Source organism: Acanthisitta chloris, unplaced genomic scaffold, assembly GCF_000695815.1.
Source record: "Acanthisitta chloris isolate BGI_N310 unplaced genomic scaffold, ASM69581v1 scaffold12619, whole genome shotgun sequence".
Taxonomy (NCBI): Eukaryota; Metazoa; Chordata; class Aves; order Passeriformes; family Acanthisittidae; genus Acanthisitta; species Acanthisitta chloris.
Genome location: NW_008692033.1, coordinates 12,772 through 28,320, shown reverse-complemented (window position 1 = coordinate 28,320; position 15,549 = coordinate 12,772). Strand labels below are relative to the sequence as shown.

Genomic DNA, 15,549 nt, shown 5'->3' with positions numbered 1-15,549 from the left:
CCTGGTTGATTCTATGATGATTCTGTGCTAAAGACACTATCTCACAATGCTAATCACTAACTGTACTGTGAAATCCAGTCTGGAAGCAGAACCTTATCAAACTGTAGAAAATATTAATACATATTTAGTCTGTATACAAAACAAGCTGAACCTGCTCTGTTGTTACTGTTTCTTCATCAAATATGCAGATACTGTTGCTGCAGTGGCACTATTTGCATTGGGACAGGAGTCCTGTTAATTGCAGTCTCCCATATGCAGTTCTTTGTGCCATGTGAAAACAAACACATAACCAAAAATGCCAAATATACTACAAAGCTGGACGATTCCTGAAGCAGTTGTTTAGTTAATGTAGTCATCTGTAGCCAGTGTGGACCTAGTGCATCACAGCTGACTTCAGGTCTTGTACACTACTTCAAATATATAGAGTGCCAGTTCTGAGTGAGTCTCCTTGTTTTCATTCAGCAGGGACCAACAGCCAAAGGTGCTGATGGGAATATGCAAACAGAAGAAACTGCTCTCTTGAACCATTTTGCTCAGCAACCTCCAGAGCTAACAGCAGAGTCTTCAATACCAGCAAGAACATGGAGGCAAATATTCACTTGTCCTCCTCAGGGTTTACTGGCCCAAACAGTGACAAATGGTATGTAAGAAAGACAGTTTAATTAAAATGAGAAATGGCAAATTAAGTACTTGTTTCTCTGAATGGGATGGTATCTGTCCTTTGTCCTTGAAACTAACGGAGGGAAATAGCTGTGTTTGGATGTTTCAGAAGGAAAAAAAAGAGGTGAAACAAAGATTTGAATGTACAGGTTTTGTACCTTCATCCTTTCTTTTGTGTTTAACAGGGTAGGCATGTTTTTGCATTGCAAACTGTTTTCACGAGAAGAAAAACCTCCTAATTTTTGTCCTGATAATTTGTTTCAGTATGAGAGCATTTGGGTGATTCTATACACAGTGGTATATTTGGCACACTGGATGGCTTTTTGTTGAATTAAGGCAGCAAATATGAGACTTTACAGTGGCACTTTCTATTGTTCCCCAGGCTTGCAAAGCCAAGAATCCTCACTACTAGGCTGAAATGCTAGGGCTTGGAGAGTAGGCCCAAGCCAGAGTTGACTGAGAGATCAATCCTGTACTCCTTGTGAACAGTGCTTCTTTGTGTTAGTTAACTAGACTAACTAATGTAGAACATAGATACAGATAACCTTTGCATAGCTCTACATCTGCCCAAGGCCGCGGTGCCGTCTGCAAAATATCTTAGAGATAACTTTGGTACCAGTTAAATAATTGCCCTTGAAGTATTGCCAAGGTCATGCCCTGTCTATAAGGTATCTTAGGAAACTGCACCACCCGTGTCCTGGGCTCTGGCCAAGCTGCAGCCTCAGTTGGTTGGAGGGAAGAACCACCAGGTGTTATCTGTGCAAATGATAAAAAACTGAAAGTTATTTTTTGCTTGCTAATTTGGCCCATAAAAGCTGGACCCTCTTGCAGCGACTTTGGACACCTCAGCTCCAAGTAGGCATACTGTGTAAGACTTCCCAGTTGCCAGGAAAGGCTCTCCAAGCCCTTGCTGCACCCAGGGGCTCCCCAGGGACTGTGGGTCTGGATGATGATAAAGTATTAAGGCAATTGGTGATGTATCTTTCTTAATCACTGTTCTTTCCTGTGTGTAGTAATGGTTAGGTGCATTACCTTTCTCACTGTCTTTGTTGTTGCTTGTGCTGTTTGTATTAGAGCTTAGTAAACTGACCTTATATGTGAATATGTTATTAATTTTTCTCTTATCTTAAACACCAATAGTCAAATAAGCCTATTTTTCCATTGGTGTCTGTTATTTCTGTTGCCCCCATCAATTGGCAGAACACAGGCAAACGGACTCATGTTGTTTAAGATTTGTCCTAAACTGAAACCTTATGGATGAGATGCCTGGCTAACAAATTATCTAAGTTTTTTTCCTAACAAAAGACACTTCCTGTGGCTTTGACTGCTTCCACAACCTCCATTCTCTCTCACTTGGGATTCTTAGGTTTTTATGTTTGGAGATCTACCAGTCTTCCCTTTACCACCTGTCACTCTCAAGTAAGATTAAAAAAAAATCCAATCTAAAATTGGATACAATACAATTGGATGCAATACATTTTATTATTCAACACATTTTTTCTTCTCCTTCAGTTTCTGCTTTTATATCTATGCATGTCTGTTCTTGTTGGACAACTGTAGGAACAGATTTGTGAACATGGAAAGAGCATAATATTTTCACATATTTTATAATACTTTCACTCGCTGCTCTCAAAATATTTTTCAGGATTTGCTTTCCCCTTTGTATTATCCCTCTTTGATAGCTGTATCAAGGGAAGTGTCTCTATTACTTCAGGCTGTCCAGGGACATGACCTTCTTCAGATTTTTTTTTGTCAGAGATAACAATGTTTTGCACAAACACATCCAGCCAGAAAAGTTCTACTCCTATTCTTTTAGAAATTAGACTGAAGCTGCAGTCATTAGGCTGAAGATTTGCCAGGCTGTTCAGCAGCAGATATTACTCTGAAGTAGCTGAAAGAAGATAAGCAAATGCAGGACAAGTTAGTGTAAGTCTTTCCCATAAGTTTGGAACATGTGAAGTGCTTTCCACAGTGGCCCAAGGCTCATTCAGTGCATTTTGATCTCTAATGATGTTCCTGGTACCATTTTTTAAAGTGTCTTAGCATCTATAAAATCAGAACATCAGTTAAGGGACTATCAAAAATTAAATATTTAAAGTGTCTTAGCATCTATAAAATCGGAACATCAGTTAAGGGACTATCAAAGATTAAATACATTGATATGACTAAACTAATTTTAAGGTAACTAATTTTATTTCTGAAAGTCATGGTAACTTTTTTCTTTAGTAGAAAAACAAATGTGATCTAACAGCAAAGTTTTTCCTGAGAGATGATTAAGTATGACTATTTCTCATTTTGTTCCAGTTGCAGTCATGCTCCTTGTTTGGGCTGTGGTTTGGTCCATAACTGGGTCGGAGTGTCTCCCAGGTGGAAATCTGTTTGGAATTCTGTTTCTTTATTTTTTTGCTGTCATTGGAGGTAAAATTTTTGGATTCATTAAAATAGGAGCACTACCCCCTCTCCCTGCTCTTCTGGGTAAGATATCCTTCCTTCCTTTCTTCCTGAATATTTTGTGTTGTTTGAACCATCAAGTAGTATCTGCATGCTAGGCATGTTTGGATTGAGAACAGACAAACTGTCACACTCAAAATCTGTATCTTTTCCAAGTGCCTTTTCTGGTCCTCTCTGAGAGAGAAGAACCTCAGGTGAAATTGTTACTAAGACTCTCCTTGTAATTCTTTTGGGGTCAGAGAACTGCATACATACAGATTCAAAGTTTAGTGTCCTTCAGTCCCTTCTGTCACAGTTACTTAAAATTTGGGTTTAGTAACACCAAACAGGAATCTTAATCCAGACCTCCTGTTATAGTATGATAATAAATTCATAGCAAAACTATTTCTGAGCTGTTTTGTTAGTATCTTGCACAATGAAAATGTTTTCCAAAGAACACAGTGCAGGAATTCCCAGCCACTGATAGTCCGAAGGATTTCTCCTTCCTTTATCTCAAGGGAATTGAAACCTGAGAAAATAAATTCACCACAAGGAATAATTCTTTTGAAGAGAGTTATTCTGAATCAATTATAATGTTTTTGACATCCGCATCCTATTTTATTTTACATTAAAAAAGCAAAATAGAAACGGGAGATGAAAATAATGTTAATTGTGCCATCTTCAGAGTCTCTTCAGACTTCTTTCCTAGAGGTTTTGTTTCTCCTTAGATCACTGGAGTGCTGTGATGTCAGTGAAGCTGGAAAATGAAGTTCCAGGTTCTTTACACCAGCTGTTCACTGTGCCCTTACTGTGTTTAGTGCATCAATGAGTAAAGCTGTTGACAGACAGTAAAACTTCATGGCAGAGTGGGCTACAAATTCCTGCTTGTGGTGCACAGGTGTGATTTTGTCACCTGATAGCTGGTGGTGTGCCTTGGACAGCAGCACTGCACACAGAGGGGTGAGATGACTCCCTGTACAGCCACATCCAGGCAGCCTGTGCTCGTGTGTTCTCACACTGCTTGGTTTCACCAGCGAGAAAAAATGCAAAAGAGAGGGAGAGAAGTTTTGCATATAGCATGCATGCCTGCCATAATGTCAGCACAGAATGTCACATGCAGGGAGTCTGCCCTTTCTGAGTAAACACCCCTGTTAAAGAAAAACATTGCTGGCCATTTGGATTCTGTTTGTTTGGGGAGTTTTTTTCAATTACACCTGTATCTAGAAGTTAATGAGTTGAGCATGAAAATGCTGGTCAGACAGGTAATACTGAACAACAGAAACTGCAGCATGACAGCACATGTCTGTTGGGTTGTTTAGGACAGAATGCATTGTTCCAAACCCCAGCCTTCAAGGAAAATTGGAGAAATCTATAAGTCAGAAGAGATATGTCTTTGAATATTCTATTTTTACATTAAAAATACAAATCTTGTCCTCTGACATGCCTTTAATCCACTTGTGCTAGGTGCAGTAGTGTAATGTGGCTGGCTGAGCACTCAAGCATCTTATAGTGAGCCTCTGTCTGAGGAAACAAGGAGTGAAACTGCTGTTCAAACAGCCACACAGTATATTCCAGGCACACATTTAAGAGAGGTTTCTGCAGCAGTCAACACGGAGCACAACAGTCAAGATGTCCTTTGAGGTGGAGAGTTTTGTTTTGTTAAGCAGATTTCTAGATCAGGGTAGCTTTGGTGACTTGGACCTCATGCAAACACTGCACGGAGCATGTGGTCATTATACCAGCCTGATATAATTGCCATGAGGTACCACAGATTAATTATGATGCTGGGGTTTTTTTTTGGGGGGAAGAACAATGTATGAAAGTTTAGAGTGCTCTAGGACAAATCAAGTCCACAGTCGAGGCTTACACCAAGCCAGGACCAACCTGAGCACAGTGGTGGTTTACTTTTCATCCTTTTTTTGGTTTCCTGTTTCTAAACATGACTAATGAAATTATGTATCTTTGAATCATCAGGACTTACAACGAATCTCTGCAGATCTGTATTTAAAGTCAAACTTTTCCTGTACTTTTCCATATCCTTCCAGAGCTACCGTTCCAATAGCTTTGCAGGAAGTCTCTAATTTGTTGATTTTAATAGTATTTGCAAAAGGGTAGATCTTGCAAATAGCTCAAATAGAGGAAAAGACCAAGTTTGATATCCCTTCCCCTTTTTTCCCCTCTTTGAGTCAGAGTTGTATCACCAGGGTGCTTTAAAAGCTCTAAATAAGTCCATGATTAGACATTTTAGATTTTATTTCCCAATCCACTCAGCATCGTGGTTCTTGTGATACCTACATTTCTTACAACTAAGAGGATTTTTAACAATTTTCCATTTCTGAGATAAATACACAATATTAGATGATCTTCCTCTTTTCATGTTAAAACAAGCTAACAAGAAAAAAATCTTTAAGGAGGCAGAGGTGTCTTTGCTTATGGCAAATATGACCTGCACCAGGTGAACAAAGCTCTGTTGACTCAGCCTAAAGCCATGTGTCAGCATCCTGTGCATTTATTCATGGGTGACCTGCTGTGTTCTTAGGCCACTTGCACTGCTTTAAACATGTTTGTCTCTTTTTGTCCCATTGTTAAAGCATGGCAAATAATTCAGAGCATGAATTGTTTCTTTTTGCTTCATAAATACATCATATGGTGTCTATGCAAGCTTTTCTCATGCAATGAAAACAAATCATTTGACAGGTGCTTATTTGCTTTCACTTAAGGGATGCTACTTGCTGGTTTCCTAATCCGAAATACTCCATTCATTAGTGATTTTGTCCAGATAAACCTACACTGGTCTGCAGCACTGAGGAATATTGCTCTTTCAATTATCTTGACCCGAGCAGGACTCGGCCTGGATCCAAAGGTATGGCACCAGCAGTTTGTGTAAGGCAAAATATACAACAGCTCTCAAAAAAATGTAATCATTTCTTCTGTTAAAAATATTGAACTGTTCAGCCTCAGAGGATCTGCATATTAGATTGTTACAGAAAGCATAGTTTCTGTTGTATAATTATTGAATGTTAATATTGACAGTTGGATTCGTAGAGTAGGCAAGCAATTAAAAAAACTGATTTCATTACTATTTTCCCCCTTGCCTTAAAAAAATTTCTTGAATTTTCTGAGCAGAACATCTTGAGGATGTGTGTCTGTCAGGAAGAGTTTGCACTCCCTGACAAACTCCCTGCTAGTTTACACTGACAAACTAAAACAAGGACTGGAAAGGAGCCTCAGTCCTTCAAAGAGAATGTTCTTGTCTGGACAGAAATAATAATTTTCAAAAAAAAACCAACCAAAAGCAATGTAAAGTTCTTGTCTGGACAGAAATAATAATTTGAAAAAAAAACAACCAAAAGAAATGTAAGTCTGTGTGACTTTTTTGACTTTTTTTTGAATCATTGCCATTTTAATGCAAATATATTAAATGCAAAGATGAGTCCTGCTGCACTACAGCAACAATGATTCGTATCACGATGAAGACCTTAATGACGCTGCACTACAGCAACAATGATTCGTATCACGATGAAACCCATAATGATCCTGTGAACCAAAAAGTAGTGTTCCTCTGCACGCTGTGAAATGAGGTGATCCATAAATTAATGAAGGCAAGGCTTTGCTCATCCAAAGCTGCCTGAAGTAAAGCTGTACCATATTGGCCCCGACCTATTTAAGGAACCGTTTAGAGTTTATATATCTTTGGAGCAACAATGATTCGTATCACGATGAAACCCATAATGATCCTGTGAACCAAAAAGTAGTGTTCCTCTGCACGCTGTGAAATGAGGTGATCCATAAATTAATGAAGGCAAGGCTTTGCTCATCCAAAGCTGCCTGAAGTAAAGCTGTACCATATTGGCCCCGACCTATTTAAGGAACCGTTTAGAGTTTATATATCTTTGGTAGAGTAGGTAGTTCAGAACAACCAAACTGGTAATTTTTTTTTTTTATCAGGAAAAACTAGAGAGTTGCCAGTGCTTCAGAGGAAAATAAGGTTTTGTCAGTCTTGAAAAATATCTGATTTCCTAGATTATCATGATCTTTTTTCCCCAAGACATTGAAGCTTGTATGAGCACGTAGTGTGTGTTGTTAGACACAGCATGGATGCCAAGTTCTGTGAGATGACATTTCTTTCTACTTCATGAAAACTCTGTTTTGCTGAGGGAACTTCACCTTTGACTCATTTTTCTTCCATGTGGCAATCGAAACTGTTGTTTTGACTCTGTATGTGGCAGTGCTTTGATGCAGTTACAGTTGTTCCTCATGTCACTGAAGCTGTAAAGACAAAGATGTTGGCTGCTCTGCTCAGCCCTGATTACCAGTGCTTTGATGCAGTTACAGTTGTTCCTCATGTCATTGAAGCTGTAAAGACAAAGATGTTGGTTGCTCTGCTCAGCCCTGATTATGCTGGGATAAACTGGACTGGTAAAAAGTGGAACTCATTAATTTATTTTTTTTTTATTCCATGTCAAAATTAGGGACCTGTCATAGCAGTCACGTTTGTGACTGACTTTTAAAGACAACTGTTAATGCAGTTACAGTTGTTCCTCATGTCATTGAAGCTGTAAAGACAAAGATGTTGGTTGCTCTGCTCAGCCCTGATTATGCTGGGATAAACTGGACTGGTAAAAAGTGGAACTCATTAATTTATTTTTTTTTTATTCCATGTCAAAATTAGGGACCTGTCATAGCAGTCACGTTTGTGACTGACTTTTAAAGACAACTGTTACAAGCAAATATGCTGGTTAGAGGAAATTATTTACAGAGCTGCTGACCCAAAAGGAACTTAATCTACTCTGGCTATCAAGTGAGAGACAGCTGAAAGAGATGCTTGGCTGCTTGTGCCAACTTTCTGCAGTTCTACTTTTCATGATTTGTTCATGGATTTTGGGATAATTTTGAGGTCTCCTCATGCAGGTTTGGGGATTATAGCAAAATGTTTTGTGCATGGAGCATATGACCTCAAGTAACTGTGGGTAAGTCAGCAGTGTTGAGGGTGCACTTTTCAAATGGCTCCCAGCTAGTCCAGCCTCTCACATTCCCTTTGCTTTGCACAAGAAGCCGAACAGAATTTTCTGCTGTTCTTTCCTGTGATATGCAGGAACCTTGTCAAACCTAGATTCACTGCCACACTTCAAATTTTATATCCAAATCCAGTTGTGCTTGAGCCTACCTCTAGCTTAGGCCATGTAAAGCTGTCACATCCTATACTGCAGCTCAGACAGGATTCTTTTAACAAACCATATCAGATCATAAATGTATTTCCTCTCTATAAAGCCAAGGGTACTGACACTAATGTGCTTGTGTTATTGCAGGCTCTTAAGAAGCTGAGAGCAGTCTGTGTACGCCTTGCTGCTGGACCATGCCTCTCAGAGACATGCACAGCTGCTGTTCTTGCCTACTTGTTCATGCATTTGCCATGGCAATGGGGATTTATTTTAGGGTAAAGTACTTTCTTTTCTCCTGCATGACAAAGGTGCCTGTTTTCATGCTACAGTTAAATGATCCAAGCGTGGTTAGTTCTCTGCACCAAGCAGAGATCTCAGTTCAGTGCCAGTTAGGAAGCTGTACTTAACCCCTGTGGTAATTTGCTTACCATTCTGGTCTGGCTGTGTGGATAATTTGAAGGTCATATTTCCAGGCTGTGGAGGAGTACTTGCATTGTTACTGTTCTCTGTTTGTGATCTTGTAGAAGGAAAAAGGATGGTGCAATCCCTGAGTCTTTAACCACATCACAGGGAGCTTTGAGGGACAGAAAATCATACCACAATTTGGAGAATCTTCATACTGGAATTCAGAATTTCTTCGTAGAGAGACGCACGTAGGATAGTCTTCCTGTCACAAGTCAAGGATAAGGATATGATGTGGTATGTTCTGTAGTAATGTCCTTGAAGAGAAAACCTTTTCCATCTAGTTCTATCTAAATTGGTGGACTTGGTCCAGACTCATGTACTAGAGCAACATGGATGAACTCCTCCTCTGCCACACACTGAGGTTTATGAGAAGGAACTGGGCTACTGAGTCATAAGGACATCTAGACCAGGTTCCTAAATGAACAATCAAGGCATATCTGGCCTGCAGTGCAGACTCAAGGTTTAGTCTGTGGAGCCCTTTACTTTTTTTAACTTTGATTTTACTTTTAATACTATTGCGTTGGGCAGAAAGTAAGAGCTGATTGCAAATCTGCATAGAAATATCCCTGCTTGTAATTAGCAGGGAAAGGTATATAGGTACAGGTGTGTTTACTTACACTTTGAAAGGATTGGGGTCAGAACATTTTGAAGTTTTTTAGTTCAGTGCTTTCTTTTTAAGAGAAGTTGAACCTATGTGTTTTCAGTTTCGTTCTAGGCGCAGTCTCCCCTGCTGTGGTGGTTCCCTCAATGCTGATTTTACAGGCTGGAGGATATGGAGTGGAGAAAGGCATCCCAACTTTGCTAATGGCAGCTGGCAGCATTGATGACATCCTGGCTATCACAGGCTTCAACACTTGCCTTGGGATGGCTTTCTCCTCTGGTATGCTGGTTAATGTGTATGTGGTGAAATCCAGAACAAACAGTGATATTTTGAAGAATGTGTGCTCTGTTATGACCAGCTGGTTTGTAACTTAATGTCATCTCCTTATAAAATTCATGTATGGACTTGAATACTGAGATGGAAATTAGCCATGTTCAGAAGTCTTGGTGTAACATTGTCTGCTCTGAGTTGTGGGCCACAGTAACTTTCAGAGAACATGTTTCCCTGTCTGCTCCCTTAGCTGCCAAGTCTGGTCCCTGCATGCCCAACATCCTGGGTTTGTCAATGTTCTTGCAGTGGCTCTTTCTCGGGCTTCTCTTGCACACTTTCTTGGCATGAGCTTTCAAAGAGAGAAAGTTGCATCATCCAGTTCTTTCAGTACCACAGGTTACCTCCTGAACTCCTTTGCCCCAGGTAATTTAAAGCAGACAGTGGCTGTCCTGGAATCACCCTCATAGTTCTACAGTGTGGTTGGTGCATGAAAGGTCTGTGTGTGACTTAGTGAACACCTTTTTTTTTTGCCAAATAGGTTCTACTCTGTACAATGTGCTCCGTGGAGTGCTGGAGGTTGCTGTTGGCATAGCAGCTGGGGGAATTCTGGGAGTGTTTATTCGCTATTTCCCAAGCCACGATCTGGTAAAAGCCCAGCAAAAAAAACTTTTTATAAAACAGAGGTTCTTTGCTAAGGGGTGATGTTCTTCAGTTACTCATTTCCAAGTATTCAGTAGGCCTAAAATTAAAAATTAATAAAGCAGACATTGGAAGCTTTAAGTGATTGGTTATATCATTAGCTCTGATTAGAATATGTTGCTTTCAGTAAAAATTAAGCTTTACAGAAAGTGGTAGATGAATTTACTATTGAGGGGCAATTAAATGAACAGAAAATTGTGGAAGAAAGCAGGTATATTCTGAACTACTGAGGTCAGTTTGCATAGTCAGTGTGACTAAATTTCTTATTATTAAATAACATAAGAAGTGGATACAGGAGCTAAACCAATAGATAGAAAGGGGGAACAGTGGTAGAGATGTAAATGTCTGCTGTGAGACTGAATCTAATAAAACCAGTTTGTCCCTGGAAAATATTTGTTTGACTTGTCCTTAAAAAAATCTGGTGGCAAGAATTTCACCTCTCCTTGGGCAAACTGTTCTAGCACTTGACTGGACAGGTAGAAAATCCTGTTACCACAGAATTGAGGCAGGGCTGTTAGAACAGAGCATCATGTGCCTTGTGATACCAAAAGCCTATTAGCAATAAGATTTTGGATGGGCAGAGGAAAGAAAATATAAGATTTTCAGAATTTATATTTCTTGGCAATTAATGTCCAAAAAACCCCTCAATCTGACTGAGCAGTTCAAGTCTCAGTTGAAAGCTTTGATTCCTTCAAAATGGTTAATTTTTATTTTTCTTTTTAAATTATTATTTTCTAAATTAATAGAAGTAACTTTTTTCCCTCCATTTTTTAAAGAAATTTACCTTTATATTTGTCTCTTTCCTTGGCTACAGGCATCTCTGGCATGGAAGAGATCAGGTTTTGTCCTTGGACTGTCCATGTTTGCTGTTTTTGGCAGCAAGTTCTTTGGCTTCCCTGGATCAGGAGGACTCTGCACATTGGTCTTAGCTTTTGTTGCAGGTGTGGGGTGGTCTGATGAAAAGGTGAATATTTACATAAGAAGCATACCATACCCAAACTCTGTTGATGTATAGCCTGGCAGGAGTTTGAATTTCTGTCAAAGGTGGTCATGGTGTATTTGTGAAGCTTTAGAGGGTATACAGATTTTTAAAAAAAACAAAACCAAACAACACAATCTGTTTATTTTGGGAGCCTTTAACATTTACCATGACAGAAAGTTACCAAATGTGTGAATAGATATTGATACAGAGCCTGGCATGCTGGCAGAGGAACACTCCCAAAGTTTTCTTAGACATCTTAAGCCATGTAAAGGAGATTTAGTTGTGAAGGCACTTTACTAGTAATTCAGAGCTTTATGTCCCAGCTCTGTGAGTGTCTGTAACCCTACACAGTCACTTTATGAAAGAGCAAGGATTTATTTACTGCAGAGCTGGATACAGTCTGACCTTCAAAAGCTGTGCAACTGATTTTGAGGTTTTCAGTAGTAGCTCAAAGAAGCAATTCTGGACAGTCTTTATGATACATTTTCACTTTGTTCTATGATTAATTAGATCTTTTGCCTACTTGGCTATCTTTTTTGAATTTACAGATTAGTTTTGTTTTCATTGCAGAAAGAAGTAGAAAAAATTGTGGCAGTTGCATGGAATATCTTTCAACCTTTTCTTTTCGGTTTAATTGGAGCAGAAGTATCTGTTACATCTCTTAGGCCTGAAACTGTTGGTAAGATCCTTTAGAAATTATCCAGCTCTGGCATCCAAAGAGTCTCTATAAAGAAATCCAAAGAAAAGCAGACTATGGCTGACCCAAAAAATTCAAAAAACCTAACCCCACTGTAAAGCTACAGTTTCAGGAGCCTTACTCCCCTCTGGTACCTGTGCAAAAAAAGTACTGAGAAGTGTTTGTCTTTGTTGCAGGGCTCTGTGTTGCTATATTAGGCATTGCCCTAGTTGTACGAATTGTAGCAACATTCCTGATGGTGTCTTTTGCTGGGTTTAATTTCAAGGAGAAAGTATTTGTCTCACTGGCATGGATTCCCAAAGCCACTGTCCAGGTAAACAATCCAACATCACTTTCACTTCAGGCTAAATTTATTGTCCTTAGCAAAACTCCTCGTAACTAGCAGAGCAGTAACGGGGAAAGGCTCAGGCATCATGACAGCACAGTGTAGTCTGTGGACAGTTCATATTTTTAATCACCCTAAGTCTGCTTGCAAAGTGCATTGGAGAGCCTTCTCTGTGGAGATGTTTTGCTTGCATCCTGGGCTGTACTCTGAATAAATGACAGTCAATTCTACATATGTCATAGGAAGCATAACAGTCTCTCAGTCATTGCAGATTATTGTGTCTTTATATACAGATTCTGAGAACCCTCAAAACAAAGGTAAAAGTGTTTCCCTCTTACCCATGAGGTGTCTGCAGGGACAGTCACATCAGAGACTCAGAATGGGTTTCAGTTTGTGGCCATTTTGGTAAGGGGTGGTCTGACAGCCACACTACTAGAGAAGCCTCAGGCTGGCAGAGCTCCTGCTCCTTTATTTCAGGGATCATTGTGTCATTTAGACTTTGCCTCAATATCATGAATGCTTGCAAACAGAAGTTAGTAATCAAAACAGGCAAGTATCATTGCAAGTTTAGGGAACTAAATTTTCAGAAGCTGTTACAAGTTGACTACTGTCAGGATGCATCACCAGCTGCAATACGTGGTATACTGGCCCATTTCATTAATCACACCTTCTCCAGAAATGTGGGTGAGATGGCAGCTAAGCAATGTTCTTCATGGGAGGAAACCACCCAGATGAACTCATTAGCTTAGGAAATTCAAAGTGTAGCCAAGTGAAAATTGTTCTCATAGGTGTAATATAATGTTTACTTTTCTATGTACTACCTAGAAACAAATTGATAGGTGTTGAACGTACTAAAAATATCAAATCTATGTGAAATGCTGACTGATGATTGGCCCCTTTTTTCTCCTTTCAGTGCTAAATGTTACTTGCTCCATCTCAACAATGTTTTCTTCCCTGCAGGCTGCAATAGGTTCTCTTGCCCTGGATACAGCAAGAAGTCATCAGGACAAGCAACTGGAAAAGTATGGAATGGATGTACTGACAGTAGCTTTCTTGGCTATCTTGATCACTGCTCCAATTGGAGCCCTGATTATTGGCTTGGCAGGGCCCAGACTATTGCAGAAGGCTCAGACAAATAGCAAGGATGAGGAAGGTGCTGAGGCCAGAGAAGCAGCAGAGGCTTGTGAACCTTCTTAAAACAGACATCTACAGGAACATGGTCCTTCAGCCCTTACACTTGTTGAGTAAACATGGCATGTCTCTAGTCCTGCTGGAGGAAACTAAAACAAGTATCAGTTACATCTGTTATTTTTAAAGAAGCCCTGGTGGAGTTCTAAAAAATACTTTTATGTGTTGATGGTGCCTTGAGATGAAATAGCTGAACATACACTGAATAGGCTGACCAGGCAGTGAGTCACTGAGAACTCAGCAGTCAACAGTTACTTAAAATGTGTGGGTGGTGAGGCCAGGGAGAGGGTCAGAGCTGTTCAGGCATGGAGTGGAGTCATGAGGTGGAATATAAACAGAAGAAAATGAAGACTAATGTGAATAACTTCTTGATGGTTGAAGTTGGGCTATGAGATGACAAGTTCAACAACTCAAAGAAAGCAGCTTCTGAATAAGAGACTGCTGACACATAGTGAATGAGTCCTGCCATGGGTTGGTGATTCCCTCTCCTTCCTCATTTGGGTTCCAGAACTTGCCTTTTCTTATTGCTGTTCTTCCTCACAGCTGATGCACTCCTTTGTGCCTCCAAGGGACTGTCAGCTCTGATCACAGCAAGAAACAGCAAGTGGTATTTATGTGCTGAAAAAGACAGTTGGGACCATCATGGACTGTGGCTTTCCCTCTCTTGGCATCATGTTGTGTGAAGGCTGAGGTACACAGGTGAAGAAGCAGCCTTCCCATTCCCACACCTCTGCCATTCCTCTTTGGCTAGTGAGAGCAGCTGTGTTCTGGTGCTGGCCACTGCAGGGCAGATGGGAGAGCTCTCTGCAGGTAGGGTTTGCTGACAGGGCAAGGCCTCAGCTCCTTTTGGGGAACTTGGTAATAGCAGCAGACCTCTCCTCAAATCAAGATTTGTGGGTCAGCCAGGATCTCCTGTTGCTTTGTCCTAATACTTACCTGGCTGAGAAAATGCTATGATCAAGTCCTTCTCACATGTGAGTTTGGATAACTGCATCAAAGAAAACCAGGTATTTGCTAATCTTACAACCAGTTAGTGCTCTTTTTTCCAAGAGGTGGCTGGCTGGACTGACTATGAAGAGTGGAGGCCTCTCAGGTTTGCCAGGGCATTTTTTGCCTCTGACACTGAAAACTAATATACTTTAAATGAACAGATTTGAAAATGCAGTGCAGAGAGAGATGGTACAGAGTGAAAGGAGCCTCATTCTCACCTACCTTCAGAAAGGCTGCAGGGTGAAGGCAGGTGTCATGAGTAAGCAGTGGCAGGACACAGCATTAGCACATACCCACAGCCCCTGTGGGTCTTTCCAGAAACACAAGATGTGTGTGGCTGTGGATCATGGTAATGACTGGCAACAATTGTGTCAAATATCTTGCCAAAGTATTTCTCCAGGGGAAGCAAAAAGCCCAAATGCAGTTTTCTTCATTTTGTTTACTATAGATGTCTCCTGCACAGTCAGTTGCATTATAGTTCACATTTGATTTTCCCATTCCCAGAAGTGCTCCCTTCCTCTTCTCCTTGACTGTCATAAAGCTAGGAGTGACTTTCTCTGCTGGTCAAAATCTTGCTCTTGCCTTTAGCTTTGGTATCACCTGACAGATAGCAGCAAATCTGCCTTACTCTGCTAGGCTGTTTACAACTAGCTCCATTCTGAGGCATGGGGTCAGTACAGCATCCCTCAGAAACTGGAAGCTGTTTTGTTATGTTTTTAGAAAGGATTAGATTGTGCCTGTAACTGAGGTGGACAACACCCCCCTGCAGATCTGCACACTACAGTTCACTGAACTCATTTTACAGGATACTTATAGAATATATTTTATGTGTTTAGATTTTGGTATTAGTAAGAACTAACCAATTCTAATTTAGCTTTTACAGTTTCAATATGTAAAGCAAGAAAAGTACAAAAATACTTTCAGCTACTTAAATACTTTTAATGTTGTGTGCTGGTTTTGGCTGGGGTGGAATTCACTTTCTTCACAGTGGCTAGTATGGGGCTATGTTTGGATTTGTGCAGAGCACAGGGCTGATAGCACAGAGATGTTTTTGTTATTGCTGAGCAGAGTTTACACAGA

At 40.2% G+C, this 15,549-nt stretch overlaps 1 protein-coding gene across 1 annotated transcript; it reads left to right on the top strand.

Moving 5' to 3' along the window:
* Positions 1–465: 465 nt before the first annotated feature.
* On the top strand, positions 466–13,651 carry SLC9B2 (solute carrier family 9, subfamily B (NHA2, cation proton antiporter 2), member 2; the record flags this gene model as incomplete). Its single annotated transcript, XM_009082498.1, has 10 exons — positions 466–640; positions 2,965–3,135; positions 5,811–5,953; positions 8,400–8,527; positions 9,422–9,597; positions 10,127–10,233; positions 11,102–11,251; positions 11,840–11,948; positions 12,143–12,279; positions 13,252–13,651. Coding segments are annotated over 10 exons (1,533 nt in total), but the record flags the coding sequence as incomplete, so codon positions are not given.
* Between the last annotated feature and the right edge of the window lie 1,898 nt (positions 13,652–15,549).